The sequence below is a fragment of the Helicoverpa armigera genome, chromosome 13, assembly GCF_030705265.1.
Source record: "Helicoverpa armigera isolate CAAS_96S chromosome 13, ASM3070526v1, whole genome shotgun sequence".
Lineage (NCBI taxonomy): Eukaryota > Metazoa > Arthropoda > Insecta > Lepidoptera > Noctuidae > Helicoverpa > Helicoverpa armigera.
The window spans coordinates 12413518-12439511 of record NC_087132.1 but is presented as its reverse complement, the minus strand read 5'-3'; the positions used below and the strand labels follow the sequence as shown (position 1 = coordinate 12439511).

At 40.9% G+C, this 25994-nt stretch overlaps 6 protein-coding genes across 7 annotated transcripts; 3 read left to right on the top strand and 3 right to left on the bottom strand.

Moving 5' to 3' along the window:
- Positions 1 to 37: 37 nt before the first annotated feature.
- LOC110379821 (protein lethal(2)denticleless) lies at positions 38 to 6877 on the bottom strand. The gene is made up of 5 exons (XM_021339628.3): positions 6812 to 6877; positions 3452 to 3607; positions 3171 to 3367; positions 2980 to 3091; positions 38 to 2175 (listed from the first exon to the last, which is right to left on the bottom strand). The coding sequence occupies exons 2-5, from the start codon at positions 3492 to 3494 to the stop codon at positions 518 to 520; spliced, it is 2010 nt and encodes a 669-aa protein (XP_021195303.2). The 5' UTR covers positions 3495 to 3607; positions 6812 to 6877; the 3' UTR covers positions 38 to 517.
- An 803-nt stretch (positions 6878 to 7680) lies between these two features.
- On the top strand, positions 7681 to 10939 carry LOC110379814 (uncharacterized). Of its 2 annotated transcripts, none has more exons than XM_021339623.3 (2): positions 7681 to 7961; positions 8102 to 10939. In XM_021339623.3, exon 2 carries the CDS (start codon positions 8106 to 8108, stop codon positions 9873 to 9875), a length of 1770 nt encoding a protein of 589 aa, XP_021195298.2. In that variant the 5' UTR covers positions 7681 to 7961; positions 8102 to 8105; the 3' UTR covers positions 9876 to 10939. The 2 variants fall into 2 exon arrangements, with proteins under 2 accessions (XP_021195298.2, XP_021195297.2); XM_021339622.3 differs by having other exon boundaries at positions 7681 to 8022.
- Positions 10940 to 12581: 1642 nt separating this feature from the next.
- On the top strand, positions 12582 to 15274 carry LOC110379815 (3-oxoacyl-[acyl-carrier-protein] reductase FabG). The gene is made up of 4 exons (XM_021339624.3): positions 12582 to 12939; positions 13834 to 14059; positions 14678 to 14764; positions 14942 to 15274. The coding sequence occupies exons 1-4, from the start codon at positions 12686 to 12688 to the stop codon at positions 15161 to 15163; spliced, it is 789 nt and encodes a 262-aa protein (XP_021195299.3). The 5' UTR covers positions 12582 to 12685; the 3' UTR covers positions 15164 to 15274.
- A 2329-nt stretch (positions 15275 to 17603) lies between these two features.
- Positions 17604 to 19117, bottom strand: LOC110379826 (3-oxoacyl-[acyl-carrier-protein] reductase FabG). Its single transcript, XM_021339634.3, has 4 exons — positions 18775 to 19117; positions 18223 to 18448; positions 18045 to 18131; positions 17604 to 17921 (listed from the first exon to the last, which is right to left on the bottom strand). Exons 1-4 carry the CDS (start codon positions 19026 to 19028, stop codon positions 17691 to 17693), a joined length of 798 nt encoding a protein of 265 aa, XP_021195309.3. The 5' UTR covers positions 19029 to 19117; the 3' UTR covers positions 17604 to 17690.
- Positions 19118 to 21363: 2246 nt separating this feature from the next.
- Positions 21364 to 23397, top strand: LOC110379827 (3-oxoacyl-[acyl-carrier-protein] reductase FabG). The gene is made up of 4 exons (XM_049840748.2): positions 21364 to 21713; positions 22145 to 22370; positions 22759 to 22845; positions 22984 to 23397. The coding sequence occupies exons 1-4, from the start codon at positions 21460 to 21462 to the stop codon at positions 23221 to 23223; spliced, it is 807 nt and encodes a 268-aa protein (XP_049696705.2). The 5' UTR covers positions 21364 to 21459; the 3' UTR covers positions 23224 to 23397.
- Positions 23398 to 23858: 461 nt separating this feature from the next.
- Positions 23859 to 25450, bottom strand: LOC110379824 (3-oxoacyl-[acyl-carrier-protein] reductase FabG). The gene is made up of 4 exons (XM_021339632.3): positions 25161 to 25450; positions 24355 to 24580; positions 24191 to 24277; positions 23859 to 24118 (listed from the first exon to the last, which is right to left on the bottom strand). The coding sequence occupies exons 1-4, from the start codon at positions 25406 to 25408 to the stop codon at positions 23873 to 23875; spliced, it is 807 nt and encodes a 268-aa protein (XP_021195307.1). The 5' UTR covers positions 25409 to 25450; the 3' UTR covers positions 23859 to 23872.
- Between the last annotated feature and the right edge of the window lie 544 nt (positions 25451 to 25994).

The window sequence follows — 25994 nt, the reverse complement described above, 5'->3', positions numbered from 1 at the left end:
CAACGTTTTTTCCAGGGGATTTAAAATTAAAACTAGATTTATTTTAGTTGACATTTATTTATGGAAATACATATAACGACAGTATTATTGTAAATGCAATTTATTACGTATGTTTCTAGCCGGCATCACTGTAAATTGACCACATATCATAATAGCAATGCACGAATAGCAAAATACATAATCGAAGTATAAAATCAACATGCACTCGGACACTTTTTCTATGACGTCAAGATTAATAAAACTGATTTGTATTGTTATTTTCCAAGCTTACACATCTACAAATAAACATGTAAATTTTGAGATTTACCTATGTCAAAATTTCATTTTAGGAACTTGATTTTATTACCTGTTCTGTCTGGCAACATGAGCTTCTTTCTTCCTACACATCGAATCACATCAAATTATAAATTAATTATTTAAAAAAACATCACAATCATACTTGAAATATCAATTGTACCTTCACTTATACTAAAAAAGAAACGTACGTTAGATCAGTCCATAACATAAATCTACTTAATTATTTTTCTTTGACTGTTACATTAAAATATTTGAATAGCGTTCTACTTTTCTTATTACTTTTAGGAGTTCTCTCGGACACGGAAGTTCTCCTGGCGGGGACGTTCTCCTTGGGGCTGAGCGGCGCGGGCGTGGTCCTGTCGGCGTCGCCACACTTGCGCTTCTCGCGGGCGATGCGCGTGAGCCAGTCCGTGGTGGCGTCCTTCTTCTTGACGGGCGACATGAGCCGCAGGTGCGGCGCCTCGCCGTCCAACACGAAGTTCGGAAGGTTCTTGGTAGGAGTGCCGAATGATATGATTCTAACTTTGTTTGGTGTCTCCGGAGATCTATTATGTGAACTAGTAGGAGATAACGGCTTCATACCTTTCGGTGATAACAACTTGCAGTTTCTACTTTCATAATTTTTAGTGGGCGTCATGAATGAAGAGCCCGCTTTAGGTATATAACACCAATCGTCGGGTGAGTCGATTTGAATGTTTCTTGGAGGACTTTGTTCTAAACAATCTCCGTGACGTTTGATTCCTGCCGGGAGTAACTTCGGTTCATTTTCTTCAGGGAGAGGTTCCAATTTCAGCCTTTTGATTGAAATTTCAGCTTCCTCTGTATCTCTAGAAGCGTTCATGAGGTCTGTGAGGCAACGTTTTGTTTTTCTGATAGAAGCGCTGCCTTGTGAACGCATTCGTTTGGCACTGTAGGAGCCGGGCGTCGTGACCAGTTTCCTTTTGAGCGAGTTAGGAGTTTTGTCCAACGCGCCCCACTGCGGCAGCGACGCGATGTCCGTCCGCGGCACCAGCTCCGCGCGTCCGCGCAGCTCGGCGGCGGCGGACGCGGGCAGGTCCGCCACGTCGCGGCCGATGCGCCACAGCTTGTGCCGCGCGTCGTCGCTGCACGTGACGAGCTTGGTGTCGCCGAGCTGGCACCAGGCGGCGCAGGTCACCTCGGCCCAGTGCCCCGCCAGCCGCACCACCGGCTCCGAGTACTTCACGTTCCACACGTACGCGTTCTTATCGCTGCTGCCGCTCACTAGATACATGCAGTCGGGACTGAGGCAAGTCTTGATGTAAAACGTGCTGTTCTGGTGGCCGATGTACCTCTGCTCTGGCATAGCGTTATATGTTGATATATTGAAGCAGTAGATGACATTGTCCATACAGCTGGCATACAGTCTCATTCTGGTATCGTCTACTATCAGGTTGGTGTATCCATTCTTGGTGGAACTACCACAGTATGGTATGGAATGTTTGGGGAGTGGCTCTCTCTTGTATATGTTGTAGTTCTTGCGGAGATCCCACACCTTGATGTTACCGTCGCACTCTCCGCAGGAGATGAGGGTCATGTCGTCCTGGAAGACAAGGCCAGTGATGCTGATGGCGCGGGGGGTGTCGATGCGTGGCCGCTTGCCGTGCGAGCCCGGGGTCTTGGGGTTAAAGCTGGAGTGGCAGTTCATGAGGCAGTTGTCTGGTTTGAGAACAACTGAAGGTTGGTTGTTGGCTCTAATGTCCCACACCAGAATGTGTCCGTCCCGCGCACCCGTGGCAAACACTGAAGGTTCGGTAGGCCTGAATACTGCAGTTTTTACAGATCGTGTGTGACTTGAAAATACGAGAACCCTTCTAGGAGCCCCCTCTGCTACATCCCACAGACAAGCTGTATGATCACCTGAAATATTTTTTACTTGCATGAATACTATGTCCTCATGCATTTCATTATATTAATACATATGTACAACAAAATGGGTACCTGAGTACAATCTATCGAGGGGCTTTTAAAGCTTACACTGTATCCTCTAAAAGCATTGTTTAATAGTTTAAAAAAAAGTTTTTTCCTACTTGAGCTAAACTCTGCTGACATTAGTACTTTTATAAAAGTTTGTAGGTATTTCTTATTCCATAACTTTAAACATCAGCTATGAAAATCATCGACCATTCTGGATAATCGGTTGGATAGTAATTTGAAACTGACAAACGTTAGGTTGTTTCTACTACTTCCGAAGAAAATTCCTCAGAATATTGGTAAAAGTCAGAATTTTGCTACTATTACTACATATTATCATACTCATTTATTACTATTTTGTGTGTTTATAAGTACTTATCAGATAATCGTTACAAATGTGAGATGCTTTTTTGGTTATGCTTACAAGTTCAAATAAACTATTTAATAATTATGGAGAAAATAGTAAATAGGTGTACATATTATAGATACCCTGGAAACAGAGATGCTATTCATAGCTCTATTGGGTTGTGAGGGAAAAGTGAATTTGTGCAATGTTATTTTACTACTATAGAAATAGTAACAGTGCAAATAGAATCAATACTTGAGTTAATTGCATTACCAGGTTTTAACCTTCACTGGTACCGAGCAAGATAGCACTTATACACATGAACTCACAATCACATAATATCTTAATTAGATTATGACCTTTGTGATATTTGGTTAGAATATATTAGAAGATTTTGTTCTTACCTGAGACAGTAACAAAGTTCATATGCTGTGGCATCCACGCCAAATCGAAAACAGCATTGTTATGACACTGGAATCCTTCCAATGTGCTAGCAGTCTTTACATTGGTTGTATCCTGCAATCGCAAGTAAACGTGAGAGATACTGTCATACTGCTGCATTGATTTAGAACATTAAATATGTTAATGATAGTACCTGAATGGCAACTCTGCCATCCTCGTTGGCGAGAGCGAGGATATGCTCGTAACCGGGAGCCTCCGAGAATCGGCACGCGAATATCGGAGGATCCTGGTCGAAGTTAGCCGCGATGTTTGCATTCTGCAGCCCATAGAAGGATTCTTCACTATCCACCACCAGCCGCTTTAAAATATTGTCGTAGTTCAGCCGACAGTCTGCAAAAAAGTAAAAACCCATTCATTTCATTACTATTACCTGCTTTCCTCGTTGTATCAAACAAAATATTGTTTAGCTCTTACAAATGCCAAGCTGACGATCAATCAAACACTGAATATCATTCATTTTCACGCATTATCAATCACTTCTGAGTAATATCAGTCTAATTTTCAAACATTTTGTTCTGTTATGGCTAGAGTATTCTACTAGTTTCGACAAAAACAATGACAGCAACAGACTAGACATGTGTAAGTGATGCGAGTAATGCATTACGCGTAATATTACCCGACCGCGTAGAGTAATATCACACATTACTCGACTAAATTAAGCATCACACATCACACTAAACATTACGCGGTCGCGCAGCTCTCGACATCACTTATGACTTGTGCGATGAATGAAATGAATGCAGAGCGCACGGCGTTCTATTCGGCTATGTTCGGTTTATTTCGTAAGTTCCGATCCGAACATGGCGTGCGCGACTTGAATTTCGCTCGGTCAGGTGGTTTAACATTTTATTTAGGACTCTATTGTAATTTGCAAAAGGTTTACATTTTCTTGACACCACCCGTTGTATCGTTTTACAATGTATGGACTATGTACTCCATTTCTACTGTACTGTCTTTTTCTTTCAAATTTCGGTTATTTTCGATATTTTTAGTTAGTTTATTTGTTTGCTTACGCGGTCAAGGTCGTGTCATTATTTAAATACAGTCGACTCTCGATAATTGTATCTCTGAAGTGTGATAGGTGATAGTGATTGCAATCAATATAGGTAACTGTGTGTGTGTAGATAGTATTGGACTGTGAACATTCTGAACACTAAATGTGCTAAACTGTAAATAAGGACAATAAGTTAGTAAAATTGTAAATATACCTGTAATTAGAAACATTTTAGCTTTTAGACTTTCGTTTTTGCAAGTTCGTCGTGTAGGTAGGTACATTTTATTAGTGATTATGGCGAGTAAGAGAAATTTAGCCCTCTCTGGAATCACTTCGATGAAGTTGTACCCAGCAAAAAGGCGAAATGCGGCTATTGTTCCCGTATATTGGCAGTTTCGTCCAGCTCGATAGGAAGTCTAAGCCGGCACATGAAATCTATTCACCCCACGATCCAAATAAATAGCAGCAGACAACCGGCAACGGTTACAACATTTGAAACTGAACCACATGTTTCGCATAGCGTTATGGAGCATGTTCAACAGGTACCTTCATGCAGTACACAAGCTGAGACAGCCACTGATTTATTGGTAAGCCATAGGCAGATTCAGCAGGGACCTACAATGGCAGATTATCTTCAAACGAAAAATCTCTGCCTAGAAGCCGAATTCAGCAGCTGGACGAACAGTTAGTTCGGATGATAGCAAAAGGCTACCACGCCCTTCGCATGGTCGACGAAGTTGAGTTTAGGAAGTTTGTCGAAATGTTGAATCCCGGCTACACACTACCGACTCGGAAGACTCTGTCAGAGCATTCTTCCTAAAGTGTATGCAAAAGTTCTGGAAAAGTTAAAGAACAGATAGCAAAAGCTGCAGCTATTTGTATAACCACAGACGCCTGGACATCCTCTGTGCAAGATGGTTATGTTGCTATCACTGCCCATTTTATTGATACGGACACCCACAAGTTATGCACAGTAATGATCGGGTGCATAGAGTTTGAGGAGAACACCAGCCTTAATCTCAAAAGTTTCTTAGAAACAAAATTTGAAGAATGGAACATACGTCAGTACGTGAATGTGATCGTCAGCGACAATGCAGCAAATATTTTAAGTGCTGTACGACTAGGCGGCTGGCGCTCTTTGTCTTGTTATGCGCACACTATTAATTTAGTAGTGCAGTCTAGTTTGGACGCCATATCTGACACTATGCGTAGGGTTAAAGATGTCATTGAATATTTTCACCGCAGCGCTCCTGCAAAAAATTGGCCGAGATACAAGAACAAATGAATATTTCGCCCCTAAAACTCAAACAAGACGTCGTTACTCGCTGGAATTCCACGTATGATGCCCTACAAAGAATAATAAAAATAAAGGAAGCCCTTATCGCCACTCTCGCAATAATGCGTCCAGATATCAGTTTACCGCAGGACGACTGGCTGACCATTGAAAAGGCGACAGAACTTTTTTTTTACGAAATAACGGTTGAGATTAGTGGTGAAATGTATGTTTCTGCCTCAAAATACATAGTATTTTGTAAAATTATTAACCGGGCTCTAAACAAATACGTTCCCGAGTGCAATGAAAAAATTCAGCAGATGCATAATAATCTGAAAGTTCAGATGCAGCAACGGTTTGGAGAAGTCGAAAATAATACGCTTCTTTGCGAGGCGACCATATTAGACCCGCGTTTTAAAAAAAGCGGATTTAGTAACTTTCGTAATTTTGAAAGAGCTGCTTCAACTTTGAAATTAAGAATTGGCTCAGATCGCACCCAGGTTTTGCAGGAATCTGTTGAAGAAGTACCGGTTCCTCAGCCGAAAACTGGATCTATTTGGGATGAGTTCGATGAAGAAATTTCCGCTCATATTCCCAAAATCCGACTGCAGCCGGTATTGTGGAGTTCGATAAGTACATGGAGGAACCGCTTATTAAAGAACGGAAAATCCACTGCTGTGGTGGAAAGATCGGAAGTGCGTGTATCCGCGCTTATATAAATATATGCTGAAACGCCTAAACATCACAGCCACATCAGTACCGTGCGAGCGTGTCTTCTCAAAGCTGGCTTAATATTGAATGAGAGACGGACACGACTCAAAACAAAAAAACTGTCAGAATTGATATTTATTAGCTGTAATTAAATATTTTACAGCTTTATGTGTGTATAATATAAAAATAGATACTGTATATTATGTATATATTTTATATTAATGTATGTAGGTATGTACATAAATGTATAATAATTCTGATGAATATAAATATAAAGATATTTAATGTGTATATAGTAGGTAGGTATATATAGTATATTTAGTATGTATATAAAAAAATGCAATCATTGTACATAAAGTTGATTTTAAATACGCCTATATTCATGGGATATTTCATTACACTTTCATAGTTATTTTAATCCATGAATATTGCCAGTCCTAAGCCTGGAAAAACCGTTAGTAATTTGTAAGGTTTAAGTATGAAGGGAAATCAACTTTGTTAAATTTCGTAAAATACGGCGCGACGGGTGGTAGCTTAGTGCTCATTACTTTTCATTCATGTCATCATGATGTTGAACATCACTATGAAACATCATATCGCTCACTGTTAAGTGTTATGTTCTATTACACCTAAACATTGTATTACATTAGAACATGCGCGACAGTGTGCTATCGCATGGCGCCACATCACGCGTGATGTTTGAAGTGATGGTAAACTGTAATATTACTCGGCACGAAATGTAATGACATATCACATTACTTCGTGTTGCACTGTTTTGCGCATGTCTACAACAGACATCCAGTAGCACGACAAGATACGATACGATATGGCGCGAAAAAGCGCAACGAAACGTCAAAGTCAAAATCACAAAATAGACATGGCGAATGAATGGGGCAATGTTTGCTAAAGTTGCATATCAAAAATAATAAAGCGAAATCAATGTTATATTTGTTAGTTTCTTTTTATTGCATTATTGAAGAATTATCTATATATTAGAATAGACCCTTACACTCTATTATAAGTATTATATCAAATCAAGTCATTTATTAGTGATAGACAGGTATTAAAATAGGTCTTAAATAAAAAATATGTTTGTGCCGTGATCCGCCACACAGGGCATACAAATAGAAAAATATAATAAGAAATACAAGGATCGACCTTAACATTATAGATGATATTTTTTGGGGAATCGTTATCGGAAATTGTAAGTATCAATATGCGCATATTACAAAGTACTAATAAGTAAAGTATGTGAACGTTGATTCTCACCCGTTCGAAAGAGGTGTGACCCGCTTGACCGGCATTGTGTGCCGCAATGGCGAGATGGAAAAGAAAGGTGATAGTAGGTCTGGGGCCAGCCTTACACATAAAAATTATAAAAAAAATTAGTTATATTGGAAGATATACTGAACTTTGCTGTTACTAAAAATTTAAGCTAAAATTATCAAGATACATGATTGTGGTTTTCCTTATATGCAATACGGATTCAAGATACTTTTTATTGAGACTTGAGACCTCTATTTTAAGGTTTGATTGACTATTGTCATTACTCTATCCATAGACATAGAGAAGCTTGTTCGCTTTGACTATTTTATATTATTTTCTAATGGCCAATGAGAAAGTCTGACAGATGATAAAGTCTCGATCGAGTATTTTGATTGGTGGAAATATATTTTTGCAAGATGTCTTTGGTAAATTTCCAAGCGCGTTTGCTTTGCTTTTGCCTTACTATTTTGTTGTGATGATGTGAAAAGAAATACTTATAATTTCAAGTTTCTGTGTAACAATATCGTTAAAACGGGCAGAGAATATACTGAACGGTTACCAATATTGTATTGTTACATTTGACTTTTTATTTTATTGGAACTATCGCTACAAATGTCCGTTACAACTTGTGTGCACTTCATCTAGGCACCGCTTGGTTTTCATCTCGATACTAAAGAAGTGTAAGTTCCTATGTAACAGATTATTCGTAGTGTTCTGCTTTTAACCCCGAGAGCTTGAACAGTAAGTATACATGTCCGTTGTGTGAGCAGTGTCACTGTTACGTGGACACTATGTGATGAGGAAAATGTTGACATTTCAGGTGTATGGAATGTGAGTCTCACGAGGAAAATGGAAGAGATCGGGTGTCTGCGGCACCGCGGGCAGTTCGGGCAGTCGGCGGCGTCGGACGCGGCGGCGGGCGCGTGCGTGTGGCCGGCGCCGCTGCGGCAGCTGGCTCGCGTGCTGTCGGCGCAGGTGGCGGCGCTATGGTGCCAGCTCACGCGGGTCTCGTCGCCGCCAACGCTCTCGCACCACTCGCTCCCTTTATGAGCAACATGGATGAAATATCTTATTGGATTTGCACCAAGCGGGCACCTTGCCTGATGAACTATGACAATGTTAAAAATCAAACTGAGCAAGCACAGTGTTCCAAAAGTAAACCAAAAAGTGTTCCCAGTGCTGCCGAGGTGCCTTCGCCTAAAAAGAAAAAGAAGAGAAAGCTGTCTCTGTTAGAAGACGACTCTGGGTCTGCGGAGAAGCAGCAAAATGTTTACTTTGATTCTTCTCAACAGCAGAAGCCCACTGTGATGAGTAGTTGTAAGTCTGACACATTAGGTTCAGACCTGGACTTCAATATCAAGAACACTTCAGTGCAAGGCAAGTCCAAGAGATCAAGACAACAGAAAAACAGTAGGACTACATTGCACAAGAAGAATAAAGTGATCACATCCACTCCCAAGGTGATGAACCTACGAAGGAGTGTGCGCCAGGCACAACAGACCCTCAACAACAACACTCAGCTTAATAGTTCCTTTGAGATATTCAATAATAGTCTAATCAATGGCAATAAACATGCTCAAATTGAACACAAGTCACCCGAGAAGCTGAAGAAGTCTCCAGAGTTACTAGCAGGAGGAGACCAGACTGTGGATAATAAAAGAAACACGCCAGCCAGCAAGGTGAACAGGTCTAAAAATGAGCTGCACAGTGGACAGTTTGAAGATCTCAGTGATGTGTCTGGCTTTACTGCTAATTACATAAGGTCCACAAAAATACAGTCTACCAAAACACCTAGAAAGTTAAGATGTAAAAATAGTAGGAACTTGGTGAAAGAATCACGGCAATGTTTACAGAAGGACAACACTATGGTAGTGTGTGTGAACAAGTCTATGAACACCGGAATACCTAAATCGGCAGCACTGAACTGCAGTACGGAGTCAGAAAATGTGCTAAACTTAATAACCAAGGGTGTTGATAAGTCTGTCAAGGTTAGCAAAAGTACATCTTTACTCAAGTTCATGGATGTAAAAAATAGCAAAAGTGTAAAGGAGTCCAACAATAAAGTGGATGGCAGCCGAACTCGAGCCAAGGCCAACCTGAATGTATCATTCCAGTCACAGAGCACCACATCACGGTATCCGAAACGCTACCGCAATCAAACCACATCAGACGTGGTAGAGGATACTGGTGATTCAAACCAAGCAGACAAAAAACGAAAGATTAGTAAAAATTCAAGTGACTTTAACAATTCTGATAGAAAAGAGAATCCAGAAGCTGCAGTGGTTTCTAGGACTAGAAGTGGCAGGAACATTGGCCTAACACTAAGGCAGCCTGAGAACTCTGTTCTGGTTCTGAGCAATTCTACAGAGCAGGTGAGCTCCATGGTGACCATGAATGTGGCCGGCCCCACACCTCAGAGGGATACACTCAAGAAGAAGAAAAGGATCACAAGACATTCACGTTCAAAGAAAGCACTTGAAAAGCAGGAAAGTCCACTACGGGACTCTCTACGAGACAAGAGTGGGTTTGCTGCTTGCTTCTCTGACAGTGATGATAGTGAACCTCTCAAGCAAAGGAAATTCTTCTGTGCATAAGACAATGGACTTGTCGCAGGCTTTCTTGCAGATTGACATTTATGGATGTAGACATACTTGATGTACAGGGGTAGAGTCAATAAACTTATGTAAAGGAAACTTGTAGACATGGAGCATTTTATTCACTTACTGATTAAATTGGATTAGGGACCTCTACTATACGTCATTAGTATTGTATACTAGATAAAATAATGAATTTATATTTACATTAGGTATAAAAATTGTACACATTCCATTTGTAATAACACAAATATGATAAATGTTTCATATTCTTTAACTATTGGCTCATGGTTGCCCCAAATTGGATAATTTTGTAGCAGGTTTTGATCAGGTTTAGCTAACATTGCTGTTCTAATTTAATCACTAAGATAAGGCATTACTTTTCCTCTGCCCTTGTTGGACTTCCATTGCTTGACAAGACTAGAATTGTATAAATTTGCTCAGTGCCTGTAATGTTATTGCACTCTGTATATTATCGACATGTATGTCCATGTTAGCATCTAGATAATTGTATTTAACTTATGATACTAGTGTATTGCATACTCGTTGTATAAATGTAACTGAGGCAGGCGTTGACGAAGCAGGGCCGTCAGAATATTTGTGATTGATGAATGTGTTTAGACTGTAGTGTTAATTAAGATTGTTACTTCGCCAGTCGCGCAGCAGTGCGGTCGCCGCTCCGCGTGACGTCGACGCGCGGCAAGAAGACACGCGTTGGATTGGCTAACTGACAACATAAACACAATATTGGAACACAAATAAGATTTGTGTGTGAAATCTTTGTTTTATACAGTGCCATTGTATATTGTAATGTATTATACACTGATATATCTAAGTTTATCCATGACTGTGGCACATTGTAGAGGTAGTTCATTCTCGATCAATTAATGGGAAAATTGACACACCTATTATGAAATATATTTTAAGTATGTACATGCATATTAGATGTCAAATGTAATAAAATGAAGTATACTGAACATTGATTACATCAGTATATTTGGTATCAATTGATTGATTTTATTGATTGTAAAAATTTTATACCAGATTAAATATGTTATATTATGGTTTTAGACTTTCCAACTTTGATGCTTATTTTGAAATAGTTTACATGCAGTTGGTTTATATCACATAATATCTTCAGCTGTTTGTATAATTGGTCAAATAATGATATTCCTCTATCATGACCTTGTCCACTGGATACTACAGCCGCGTGCCCAGGGCTCCATTCATACGAGCCCCTTGTTACTGCCAGGTCGTCTAGCCACATGCCTAGTATGTACCTTTTTAAAGGTAAAGTCGGCAAGAGGAATCCATTCATAGTGTATGTATAATGTTTGGCATATCGCTGGATACTTTCCAAAAAATGGGGAGGTTGTATGTGATCTAGCCAATTATACGATCGGAGAGCGACATACCTATATGTATAAAGACTGATAGTAATTTGAAATTAAAACTACAAGTAGGTATGTATTTTTCCATTCACATTGAACGACTGAACTATCTTTCTATGGCATAATAATAATTATTATATCTATCGAATTTTTTAATGTAGGGTAATACTGAACTTTTTATTTAGTTTTTATTAAATTTTTGTGTATTATATTTTGTAGCTTTTATGTATTTAAAATTGCATAGTAAAGTTAATCTTAACTGTAAAATGTTGTTGTTTTAATGTCCAGTATAAACGCAACATAATGGAAATGAGATCAATATTCCTCATCTAGCAGTGAGTTATTTTTTCAAGTAGAGCGCTTCAAATTAGCAAATTAGATTAGACTTCAGGTAATGGCATACATGAATGGCACGGCACGGTGCAACTTTTGTAGGGTAGCTGAAAGCTCGCTATCGCCGCGCCGTTAGCGTTTCATGTTGGCGTTATAAAATGTTTTTATGAGGTAAGAATTAAGGGTCAAATTCAAATAACAAGTTATCGCTGACAAATGAACGGCATGCCCGCGCCGCACGGTCCACGGTGCTGTTACACCGGGGAAAGTAGTAACTATACTATATAATGCTTTGGTTAGAAATTATCCAGTAAGTTAAGAGGGGTATAATTTTAAATCCCGACGTGCTAGTGCAACTTTATGTTCTGGACTTCAGTTATGTATTTTACCTTAGTAAAAACAATGGACAAATGAATCGGTCACTATAAGATCTGGCGGCACAATTACACGGTAACTTAACGTAGGTATTTCAAAGGCCTGAATAGCATGTACAACAAAATTATAAAATATTATTTTAAATAAATTCTTAAAATAGCTACGTTTGGATCCTGGACTACCTATCTACCCAAAATATTTTTCAGTACTAAGATACGTTACCAATTTTTTTATATTGTTGTGCAATTTTGCAACTTCCTTAATCATTGCGTAATATTATGAAATAGGTTTAATAAAATGAACAGTCACGATGATGTGTGAAATTAATATTGGCTGTGTATTCCTAGTAGGTTACCTAGTTATAGCTGATGTTATCCACAAAACGTAGAGGCTTTCAATGTTAATAGACTTGTCAATCCCCCCTACGTTTACTTATTATTTGTTTTCCCGAATAGGGAGCATGTCCTGCCTACTAATTAATTTTTTGTACGAAGAATCTAATTTTAGGATGTTATCCAACAGCCATACAAACCATTTATGATACCGGGCATGACTTGCAATGTTTGATTAACGGCAGAGCCTATATATACCGAGGCTAAACTCTGTTAGGATTCAGTAACGCTCAAGTAATTGACTAAACACCACGGTAACTCTGTAACGTGTGGCTACATTCTGTTCCTAGAATATTACTAATTCAAAAAATAAGCAGCCATGAATATCGACTTCACTGACAAAGTGGTGCTGGTGACGGGCGCGAGCGCCGGCATCGGCGAGTCGACGGCGCTGCTGTTCGCCGCGCTGGGCGCGAAGCTGTCGCTCGTGGGCAGGAATGAAGGCAAGCTGCGCGCCGTGGCGGCCGCGTGCCACAAGCTGCGGGGGCTGCAGCCGCTGCCCATCGTCGCGGACCTCGGCACCGACGAGGGAGTCGAAAAGACGGCCAAGGAAACACTCGACCATTTTGGAAGGTACCACTTTCATAATTTTAATGGATACTTTAGTTACTAATTGCGACGGAATTTAGCTCCTGGATATCGCAAATACCTAAATGTAATTTACAGATTAATGGGTAGGTAATTACATTGTTAGTCTTGGAGATTAGCATGAGCAACCGTTTCCTTCAAATGCAGGATTGCCTATTAAATTGATTAAAGGAGCAACGAGTTGCTCACTAGGGATCTAGTTGTTTAATCGATTTTAATAGCTTTTATGCGATAGAATGAATCTTAGCTATATTAAAGAGGTACACTATGTATCTACTAAAACCTATCACATACATGTTTTTCGTATGTTCTGACACAGCCTAGTGGTGTACCTAAGTCTGTACATTCGTTATAAGAGTGGGTATATTGCACGTTGTGTATATGCTGTCCAAATTGAATGCGGCACATGGCCCCCAATCGCCGCTGAAGGTCACAATTTAGGCAATCAACAGTACGAAAATAGCGAAATCTATACTGGGATTAAGAAGTGGTCCTTCTCGGAAGAAAATTTGCAGATCAAATAGTGGGTATATGTAGCTATCTGGCGAATTATTTAAGCTTGAGAGTGCTTCTATTTAAAATCTTCTTATAACCATTCCTACCTCTACTACAGTATAGTCATAGTCTTCTCAGACGAGAGTACGCCATTTTTAGCTGCTCAAAATAGGCTTTTCGTATTTTCTCCACATTGTGATCTTTGTATGGAGATCATTGGTCTACTGTGTGTGAAGCTCTTCCCTACATTGTCTTGACCATGACAGCCATCGTAAAACCCTGTTTATCAGCATGCTACAAATTAAGTACCTACGTACAGAACGTATCCACTTGACAGAATGTGTACTTATCTACTTGAATTCACTCATCCAATTATTCTTACAGACTGGATGTCCTCGTGAATAACGCAGCCATTGGTGCCTTGACCTCCCTGCAGCAGCTGGACATGAAGACGTTCGACGAGGTGTTCAGGATAGACGTGCGCGGCGTGTACCATCTCACCGGTCTGCTGGTGCCCGCCCTCATAGAGTCCAAGGGCAACATCGTCAACATCTCCAGCATAGTCGCTACCATGGTCAATGTTGGCAGCGTGCCTTACTCCATGGCGAAGGTGAGAATGGCTTGAGTACAGTGCTGTAGCGTGTAGATTTTTAACACGCTTTTTATAAGCTTGGGCTGCTTACCGGTGTCTAAATATCTGATTAACTTTTCACACGCTCTGAGTTTTGATGACAATACATGACTAGCTAAGAAACGTCATTTCAAATCCAATATGGCGGCCCCCCCAAGATGGCGGACTGACTGTTTTGCAATGCACCAAATGAAAGGGTTTGCTGTCAGTAATACGAAAAAAAAATTCACATGACACAAATCCATGATGGCGGAGATCCAAGATGGCGGATTAAATAAGGTCCGTTTTACAGCCATACTTTTTTTAGACAAGTGTTCAACAGATGTCAAAGTTTTTGTTGAATCTGCAAAGTTGTTAACAGCCGAATGACAGAGGCTAATCCTGCGACACGTCACGACCACGTCTTCTATTTTAACGGAAGGTTGTCATTGTACATACCTAATGTAGTTTATATAGACTTTTCATTTAGATTTATTTAATCACCGGTTTGATGATTGGTATTGGTTATCGCCGAAAATGGCATTTCGCCCAACTGAGAGTAAAAAAACCTTTTATGCCTAACACCAGAACTTCATAAAAATATGTGATCGTTTCCAGGCGGCGTTGGATCACTTCACTCGCATAGTGGCGCTCGAGCTCGCACCGAAAGGCGTCAGAGTAAACGCAGTCAGCCCGGGAATCACGGTAAGAGATTCAGTTTTTAATTTTGAGATATTTTTGCAGAAACTAGCTTAACTTTAATTGGTTGATTTAATTGCTTACCTATTTATTACCTACTGCTTGTCAGATTATTCTGTCTGGTCATTTCATCAATTTGCTGATTATCCGAAATGTTAAATGTTGAATTTTCTTCTTTTCCAGGTTTCAGACTTCATAAAACGCATAACAGATCAAACGGAGGAGCAGTACCGCGAGTGGCTGGGACAGTACAGCAAGAACATACCCATGGGCGAGCCGTGCCTGGGAGACGACATCGCTAAGATGGTGGTGCACATCGCCAGCGAGCACAGCCGCCTCGTCACCGGCACCATCGTCGAGGTGGACGGCGGCCTCCGGTTCACTCCCATAGCCGGTAGTAGGTAATGCTGCAGGACTCCACGTGAGGAACACTCTAATTGGGATTAATTTTGTAAATATTAATTAACGTTATTGATCGATGTTATATGCTTGTATTAAAGGCTGCTTCCAAAATTAGTTTTTTTTATACAAGTTTGAATTTCAAGAAATCATATAAAATCCAATTACATGTTTCATTATGGTTCATTTTGATTAACAAAATGGTACCAAGTATTGAACCCTGTGGTACACCCTGTTTGAATATTGTGCCAGACGAGTTCGTCTAGATCAGTGGTTCTTAACCTTTTTGACATGAGGGACCACTTTAACTAAAGATTGTCTTGCCGGGGACCACCTCATCGGTTTACCTAAATTAGCACTCACTTCTTTATTATTTATATTTAAAAAAAAATGAATTTTTGGGTCAGTTCTACTCAAAGCTAAACACATGGCGGCAGTTGTGTAGGTAAGCAAATGCAAATAAAGAAAAACATGCCTAAGTAGTTTCTAAATGCGCGAGCGAAGCGAGCGCGAATTTTTTATCGGACTTAAAACAAAAATTACGTAAAATTTAGCCCAAACGTACCTAATTAACTTTTTGTTTGTTGACAAATGTCAAAATAAGGGCATATAGTTCCTGAATACGCGAGCGAAGCGAGCGCAAAATTTTTATTGGACTACAACCAAATATAACGTAAAATTTAGCCCAAACGTACTTAACTTTTTGTTTGTTGACAAATGCAAAAATAAGGGCATATAGTTCCTGAATACGAGAGCGAAGCGAGCGCGGAATTTTAATTATTTTTTAAGACTCAAAACCAAAATTACGTAAATGTAGTCCAAACATACATTTACATGAATGGGGGTACAACACACCCGATATAGGTACGTCCATGCGAAAACCCCCGCTCGCAATTATAACTCGATAAAAATTAAGTTAGATAACGTATAGCAACGTCGCGAAGCTAAGCTTCGCGGACCACTTGGAATGCCTCCAGGGACCACCAGTGGTCCGCGGACCACCGGTTAAGAACCACTGGTCTAGATTATAAGCACTTTTTGTTGTTTATTTGTAACATAGGAGAGGGCAAACGAGGGACTTTGGCAAGAATTCCGTAGGAGCTGAGCGTATAATGAGCAAGAGACAGTAGGTAATATGCTCAATACAATCAAATGCTTTGGTAAGGCTCGTAAAATCAAAATCAAAAATCATTTATTCAAACTTGGCTGCAAGACAGCACTTTTTGAACGTCAGGAATTTACATGAGACAGCCCCCAAAACGCCCACCCTTCACCACTTCCTTTGTGTTTTTGCTGGGAAGAAGAAGTGGCGCAACAAACTCCCCAGCAACACGTCTGTCTGTAGGTTGGAAGAACCTTAAACATTGTTTGATATAAAAATTAGAAGTATTAGATTATTAGAGTAGAAAGAAGAAGGCCGAAGACCCGAGAAGAGAAAACAATCCTAATTTTAAAACTACCAAATCTTAAAGATCAATGAGGGATTATCTTTTTCCTCTATTCCTAGCTGATGACTAGATGGCGCTGATCTAGGTACGTGAATGCAAGGAACGGTACGTCATATCTTATCAACGTCATGTAATTTTCAGGTCGTATAACAAAACGTAATAATAAAAAACAGAAAATAGGGAATAAAAGGAGAAAAGAAGTCAGATACTCAGATTTATTATACGACTGTCCCGTGAGATTTTAAAAACAATTTGTCTAGAAATCTGAATTTCTTGGGTCTCAGCTGAAAGGGCTCGGTGCCCGTTTTTTTAAACAGAAATCAGTCATAGCATAGTACCTATTCGGCCGTGCTCTTGCTGTGGCGGATATGGGGCTGACAAAGTGTAGTCTCACGATAAGACTCATAAGAAATGTCATCGACACGAAAGAAGAAGAAGTCATAGTATTTCTGATGCCTCAGAAATATCGTTTTAATTATGTAGCAGTAGACGGTTACAGCGATGTAATCTGCGACTCCAAACTTCACGCTTATTTTTTATCATCTGCCTAGCTTTTCCCAACAACCTTTGTTACGGTCGGCTTTCAGTCTAACCTGATGCAGCTAGCTAAGTATGTACCAGTGTTTTGCATGGAATGACTGCCAATCTGAATATAAACCGATTGCATGGGCAACCCTTTACCACTAGGTATGTAAGACAGATTATCAGCCAGAATTTCTGGCTTCTGATTACCCGTAAAGGCCGCCAAAAATATTCAAATCACAGCCGGGACCCTCCAGTTTCTCGCACCTTCCAAAACATAGAAGAACTCGTCATGACAAGATAGTCACCACGGACCGACCGCGCCAAGCGTTGCTTAACTTTATGATCGATCGATCCGCGCGACTTTAAATTAGCCACGAGCCCTTTTGTTGCCTTTAAATAATGTGTAAAATAGTTACCCCGTGTAAAACATGGGTAAAACTCTTTTAAGAAGAAAGAAATAAATCGTAACAATGTATTACAAAAAATCTTTACTATAATATCACGAATATTTACAAAATAATATAGATACTTCGCCGAATCATCAGACAAAAATTATTGAGTTATTGGTCTGTGAGGGCATTGCCGATGCCGCGGAACCTGAGGCCGCCATCCACCTCGATAATGGCGCCGGTGACGAGGCGGCTGTGCTCGCTGGCGATGTGCACCACCATCTTAGCGATGTCGTCTCCCAGGCACGGCTCGCCCATGGGCACATTCTTGCTCATCTGCGCCAGCCACTCGCGGTACTGCTCCTCCGATTGATTCGTCACTCGTGTCACGAATTCCGATACCTAAGAAGGAGCAAATGTTATACGAGATAACGAAATGACGTGCGTTTTCATGGTAAGAAATACAAACTATTAATATTGTTACAATATGTACTGTTATGTTGACGTAACATAGATGATACTCACAGTAACTCCTGGACTAACGGAATTTACTCTGACACCTTTGGGAGCGAGCTCTAACGCCACGTTACGTGTGAAATGGTCAAGTGCAGCCTGAAACAGAAATAAATTGATCCGTCAGCCTCAAAGATGGGAAACGAACTTTCAACCCAAATATCAAATCTAGGTTAGAGGTTCCTCTCACCTTTGCCATGGGGTAAGGCAAGCTGCCAACAGAGACCATCGTCGCGGCTACGCTGGAGATGTTGACGATGTTGCCCTTAGACTCTATGAGTGCGGGCACCAGCAGACCGGTGAGATGGTACACGCCGCGCACGTCTATCCTGAACACCTCGTCGAAGGCCTTCATGTCCAGTTGTTGGATTGTAGTCCTGCAGCCTACAGCTGCGTTGTTCACAAGAACATCCAGTCTATAAAGAATAAGTGAGTGATTTAATGGGTGTGTCGGGACTTCTTGCGTCAGGATGCCAAACGTCGGGACGCCTAGTGGCGAGAAGAGGACCTCAAATGTTTTGGCGTCCCAACGATTTCAGTCATGAGTGATAGCGTTCGGCACCTAGGTGCTTGGTTACGTTACGTTATAAAAGGAGGGTCACAGGGGTCGTAACTCCTCTTTAACAGCATTATCTGTCACTTTTTGCATCTGATAAACTATCTGTTATTAGTTGGCACTTGTTACTTATAAATACCAAATCTTATTCACTGTGATTTGCTCAATCAAAGGAAAAAAAGTCACCTTCCAAAATGGTCGAGTGTTTCCTTGGCCGTTTTTTCGACTCCCTCGTCGGTGCCGAGGTCTGCGACGATGGGCAGCGGCTGCAGCCCCCGCAGCTTGTGGCACGCGGCCGCCACGGCGCGCAGCTTGCCTTCATTCCTGCCCACGAGCGACAGCTTCGCGCCCAGCGCGGCGAACAGCAGCGCCGTCGACTCGCCGATGCCGGCGCTCGCGCCCGTCACTAGCACCACTTTGCCGGTGAAGTCGAAGTTCATGTTAACTTTTTTTTGTAGTGATAATTAAAGCCTCAAATGTGCAGCGTTACCGTGGTCCGAAATTAATCGCTAGAGAACTACTGACTCTTAAGGCCGTTCTACCTCACTATATATAAGTGGTTACTATCTTTGCGATTGTCAGCCATATCTACTTTATCAAATAGGTCAGTATCAAGAAGAAATGGTTAGGACTGTCGATGTCGTCATGATTTTTCAAAATGCCCGTGAATATTCCTGTAAAAGTAATTCACATCTAGACTGGAGGAGTACTTAATAATTTATTTGAAACCATTAGGAGACAATATTTTTACATTGATTTTAAAAGGTGTGAAAGCTGATTTCAAGTTTAGATATTCTAATTGTAGATACTGGTAAATATTCCAATACCATTTTTCTGAATAAGAAGGGAGTGAGTGTCAGTTTGACGAGTGACAGGGAAGAATGGAAGCGGAAGACATATTGCGCCGACCCCAAATAAAATTGGGAACAGGAGAGGAAGAAGAAGATCATTTTTCGTTGATATTTGGAAAACCGCGAGGGTCCTCGGACCTATTTTTCCATAAATATGTTTAGAGCAGTGTGGCAAGAACTGCAAGCTGAGGGAAAAAATAATCTCACAGGGATTTACTTAACAGAAACAGTCGGTATGCACTATGGTATCCCATTGTATAAGTACGGGTAATGTGTACCTACCGTGCACCGCCTTGCGGTTCTGAAATGAAGGGGGAGGAATTTCATAATATTACGCAAAAGATGTTCTTGCGTAACATTAACAAATACGGAAGATCGATATTTATGTTTTTGTCTTAGCGTTATCTACAGTGCTTACCTTAAGGTATTGCAGTACCTACCGGTATTTGTCGGTTTTCAGAACATGTTATCTAAACTTCAACTTGATATGCGCAATGACAAGTAGAAAAAGTCAAAACGTGATATTAGTTGCCAAATCCAGACGTAGCTTCTTGGAGATGAACGTTGGAACTCCTAGCGACCTGAGTTTGCCCAGGCTGCCAGATGATTCAAAAGAGGTCCAGTGGAATCTTGCAGTCATTTGATGATTTGTTATCGGTAAAGTTCTCATCATCAGCCTTGTTATCGTTCTACTGCTGGGCACAGGCCTCCTCTCACACTGAGAAGGACTGATCGTTATCTCCACTCTTCCTCAATGCGGGTGGGTGATTCAAGAGTGATGGCTGATCCTCGCATTATACTCGTGTGCTGCTTGTGGTATTATTTTTTTCTTGTCTCCATGGTATAGGCACCCCGAACCCCATACGGTTTCTTCTACCACTGACCCTCTGTTTCAAGTGTTCAGAGCAAATTTTGCAAACGTTTCCTGAACTTTTTTATTATGTAGTACCCACAAATATAACAAAATACATTCAGGGTTATTGAGACAACTTCTTCGTGATGAAGACATGATATCAAAATCGATTTATTTATAGAATGGTACTCGAAAGTACTACCTAATTAAAGAAATTAAAAAAAAACAGAGGGTAGAAACAAAACTAATATTCAGGCATGTGAATTTACTTTTTGATTTGTGCGTTTGTCATTACTTGCTCTTTGACAGCTGTATAATTGAACAATTAAGTACTTAAGTATGTACCCCAGTACGGACCCACGCATATCTTCGTGAAATGAATATTAAGATACCTAGCTATTTCATAATATTACGTAAAGATGTGCAACATTAAGAAATTACAAGTCATTGATTATTATAATTGGAGGAACCTACTTATCAAAAGCGATGCGATCAAGGGTTTCCCAAGTTTCGCTCGCCTACTGGTTTATACAGACTTTCATTGCACACATTCATTGTTTAGAGAGATATTATGAGATATCTGAAAGGGACGACTATAGAGGAGTGCCTACTGTGGATCGAGTAAAAGTAGAGGTCCTTCCTCACCTCAATAAGCCATCGGCATAATCAGAGGGACAAAATTAAAACAAAAGGCAATAAATTGAATTTTGAAAATTGCGAAACTGCATTGTCATAAAATCGTTATCTATGAATATTTCTCATTCTTCTTAGTAAGATTCATGCGACGTTTATCTAAAAATATCTTACAAGATAGTCAAGCTTGTAATCGCAACCATTTATCTGTACCGTTGTTCTTTTTATTATGATTTATCAACAACCGTATAATCTGCGTGAAATCAGCAGCGATAAGATATTATTGTATCTTCTTTTGCGATTACTAGACAGGCATTGTTTATTTACAGTTTACCTACACTAAATTTGCTTTTTCATCCCATTTTATCGATAGGGCCTTGGACCTTGCGTCCTACGATTATCCAGTCAACGAACTTGATGTGGACTTTATTTATGTAGGTATTAAGAACAGTTACTAGCGGGATGCGATCGCTTGCTGTGCACGCGAGTAGGTACTTCAGTACTTATCAGGCGTTCAGTTGAGCCGCACGCAAGATGAATATCGACTTCACTGACAAAGTGGTGCTGGTGACGGGCGCGAGCGCCGGCATCGGCGAGTCGACGGCGCTGCTGTTCGCCGCGCTGGGCGCGAAGCTGTCGCTCGTGGGCAGGAATGAAGGCAAGCTGCGCGCCGTGGCGGCCGCGTGCCACAAGCTGCGGGGGCTGCAGCCGCTGCCCATCGTCGCAGACCTCGGCACCGACGAGGGCGTCGAAAAAACGGCCAAAGAAACACTCGACCATTTTGGAAAGTGAGTATTTTTCCTTTGATTCCGCAAATCAGAGTGAATAAGATTTGGTAGACGTTTACAGATAATACATATTAACAGATACCTACGTGACAACATATGTAGGTGCAAACATTTTGTTCAGTTTATCAGTCATAAACAAAGACAGATAATGTTGTTGACCGACACAACATATTTTTTTCTTATCATTTGCTCGACTGTACTTGTACTACGGAAACTCTTGGTTCAAAATGCCATGCAAATGTATTTGCATTAGTCAAACTTAAGAACGAAGTAAATTCAATTTCGGTAACTCAGAACTCAACACACTATTTCAAATATACTATCAAAGAATCCTATATCCTTTTCCATGGTTCAAACACTTGTAGGTATTTATGGCAAATTTAATGCTATAACTTGAGCACCATATAACCGACCACATCAACGTGTTCCAGGCTGGATGTGCTGGTGAACAACGCCGGCATCAGCGCTCGCACGTGCCTGCAGCTGGCCGAGATGGCGACCTTCGACGAGGTGTTCCGCATCGACGTGCGAGGGGTGTACAACCTGACGCGGCTGCTCGTGCCCGCGCTCGTACAGTCCAAGGGGAATGTCGTCAACGTGTCGAGTATAGCAGCTACAGTCGTCGCTGTGGGCAGCTTACCCTATGGCATGGCTAAGGTTAGCAACTAAATCAGTGTACATTGTCCACAATCAGATTTACCGTTCTGCATCCTGTCAATCCCACAAAATTATCTCACGTCATCAAAATACAAAGATGAAGTGGCACTCATGATACTGGAAACTGGGTAGGTACTTTGTGGAGTTTGTTTAAGTCGGCAGATAAATGGACTCTTTTAAACAAATATGTTTTTAATATTTGATCATTAAAATTAACGGCGACGCTTCGTCTCGGTTTGTTTCGCCTTCCGCAATATTAAACAAGAATTGCAATTTCAGCCGTTTGTGGAGTTGTTACCTATTATGCAAAAGCGTAAAAAACATGTTTACTCAATACGTAACCTGCACTGCATGTAACTTATACCTATCTTGTTTGTATTGTACACAGGCTGCATTAGACCATTTCACGCGACTGGTCGCACTGGAGCTGGCTCCTAAGGGCGTCAGGGTCAACGCCGTCAGCCCTGGAGTTACGGTAAGTCTTATCTTGAATACATACTGATTCTCTCTATATCAAAATAGACCACATGACCTGTCTATCCTCAGGTATCACTCTCTAACTAAGTAGATACTTTTGGCTGTAAGTAAAACCTTATGTTGTTAAACTTTTCAGGTATCAAATATAGTGAAGCGTATGACAGGCTATACTGAGGAGCAGTACCAAGAATGGCTATCATTTGCCGCCGCGGCTACCCCCATGGGGAAGGTCTGTGAGGGGGAGGACATTGCTCGCATGATCGTCCACCTGGCCAGTGACCACAGCCGCCTGGTCACGGGCACTATAGTGGAAGTTGACGGAGGGCTGAGATTCGCTCCCCCAGCGAACTTATTGTCACAGCAGATGAAGTCTTGAGTACTTAGGGAGTCGGGCTGAAGTGAAGTCTCAACAAACAGGAATGTGGATTCACTTGAACTGTGGGTGTGTTGTGACGTAAGATTGCTGTGCAGGAATTGATGCTAGATTGTAATTTAATTTAAATCAGAGTATTAAATCTTTAATAAAGCTTTAATAATATTCGTACCGAAACAGGTTGATTAAAATATTGTCAAAACAACGCAAAATTTAAAATATCGCTAGACACTCCATATTTATAAAAGCTATCAAATTATAATATAAAATATCCTCAGATGTCCTGTGTCTGGACGACACGTGTTGAACTAAAACAATACAACAACAAGTTCGTCTGTGCGGGTATCAAACACGTTTTTTTAATAAGATCTCATCATATGTGTGTGAAGTATTTTCATCCATATGCATTGAGGCGCGAAATAAGTATCACCTGGAGAAATAAAAAGCTATATTCGCCAGCTCATATGTACCTAAATTCACATACCTACATAATAATTGAATGTTTACAACTGTCAATTAACTTAATTGCTAATATCAAATATACATAGATAAACCAAACGAAAAAGTTGTATTAGATTAATACAATAATGGTGCTAATAAGTAAAGGACACCGAAAACAATGTAGGGCAGAACAAAAATAACAAAACACACTTCATTTAACCTGATCCTTCAAAATCTCACTGTTGCCCGAGCCAGCAAACTGCAGAGCGCCGTCGACTGGCACCACGGCGCCAGTGACCACTCTACTGGCTTCATTGCTGGCCAGCTGCACTATCATCTGAGCGCAGTCGTCCCCAGTAGTAGCTGTTCCCATAGGAATCGTGCCTTCAGCAGTTTTCAGCCACGCCCGGTACTCTTCATCCGAGTAGCCGGTTAAGCGTTGGACGAAGGTGCTTACCTAAAAGGGTTTTGTCATTAGTGCCTTAATTCCTGGGTTTAAATTTGTAGGTAAATTAGGATCACTACTCACTGTTATGCCAGGACTGACAACGTTAACGCGTACTCCTTTAGGCGCCAACTCGTAAGCAATTAAACGGCTGAAGTGGTCCAGAGCAGCCTGTCAACAAATAACAAAGTTTTTAATCAAAAACCCTTGGTATTGAATCACTAAAGAATATTTTTTGACTTGTGTACCTTGGAAAGACTATAGGGCAGGTTCCCCGTGGTGACCATGGTCGCCATGATGCTGGACACGTTGACGATGTTCCCCTTGGACTGGATGAGCGCGGGCACCAGCAGCCGCGTCAGGTTGTACACTCCTCGGATGTTCACGTTGAACACGCGGTCGAAGTCTTCCATGGTGGCCAGCTGGATGTTGGTCCGCGCACCCACGGCCGCATTGTTCACCAGGACGTCTAGCCTGTCGTGCAAATTCGTAATGAGCGTTGAGGATATAGGGAAGGGCTATCTCAGAAAAAATCCCGGTCTAGCACCAGCACTGAAATGCTAAATATCAGAAAAACTAACTAAGTCTGCTCATTTGAGTAAAAATCTGATTATGTCAGGTCAATTCGAATTTACTCAAGGCCGAAAACAAGTCTTATAATTATGCAACGAAACCATGTTTTGAACATCCAAATATTTTCCTTATTATTAATTTAAATCTGTTGTCAATAACTGAACTATTATAAGATAAGAAACCGGTCACACGATAGGAATTCGGTGCGATATTAATAAATTTTCGGAGTTTATCCTAATCCAAAGGCGTTTGCACATGATAATAACGCATACTATAAGATTATTGGATTAGGATCCCAAACCTTCAGGATGCGCAGGGACCTGGTTACCTTGGTACCTTATGCTTCTACATTCAAATCATAAGTTAAGCTGTATCAGTTACCGCTGGTTGTTTAGCTCTTGGTTGAATTCCCAAATAGCCGATCCCCGGCTAACTACCTTATTCCATACAAAATAGCTACCATATTCATCTTTTTACCTACCTCCCAAAGTGATCAAGTGTTTCCTTGGCCGTTTTTTCGACGCCCTCGTCGGTGCCGAGGTCCGCGACGATGGGCAGCGGCTGCAGCCCCCGCAGCTTGTGGCACGCGGCCGCCACGGCGCGCAGCTTGCCTTCATTCCTGCCCACGAGCGACAGCTTCGCGCCCAGCGCGGCGAACAGCAGCGCCGTCGACTCGCCGATGCCGGCGCTCGCGCCCGTCACCAGCACCACTTTGTCAGTGAAGTCCATGCTGGTTCAGTTCGAGGGAACAACTGGCTGAGATCGTTTTTGGTACCACTAATAAAATATCCTCTGACAATATGCATATGTATGAGGAGATGATAAATATAATTTGCATTAATTTGTTTTGTGAACTCAATATACTTTGAAGACCAGTTTGGTGGTGGCTTACGTGGTAGGTATATTGCATTTGCTTTCGTGTAAAAAGACTGTGACTTTAGGTCCAAATCAAATAGATACCTACTGAAATGGTTACCATTTCAAGACAGCGGAATATAATTAAATAGTGTATAATTAAATAGTGTATAATTAAATACTTAGTGGGTAATTTAATCAGAGTACCTACCTACCTTCATACAAGACCTCTTATTATGGTTGCCTATAGAATTAGGTGCAGCCGTATGGCTAGAGTTAAGTCTATCCTTAGTTTAACTGACTTGAACTAGGTTTGTTTAGATATGCTTATCTTGCCTTTCCCGACTCTGATCTTTTATTTAAAAAAAAAAATAATAATATAAGAGCAGACAGACGACCCTATAAAGGTCGCCGGAAGACGCTGGATGCAGGTCGCTTCCAACAGGTATCTGTGGAGATC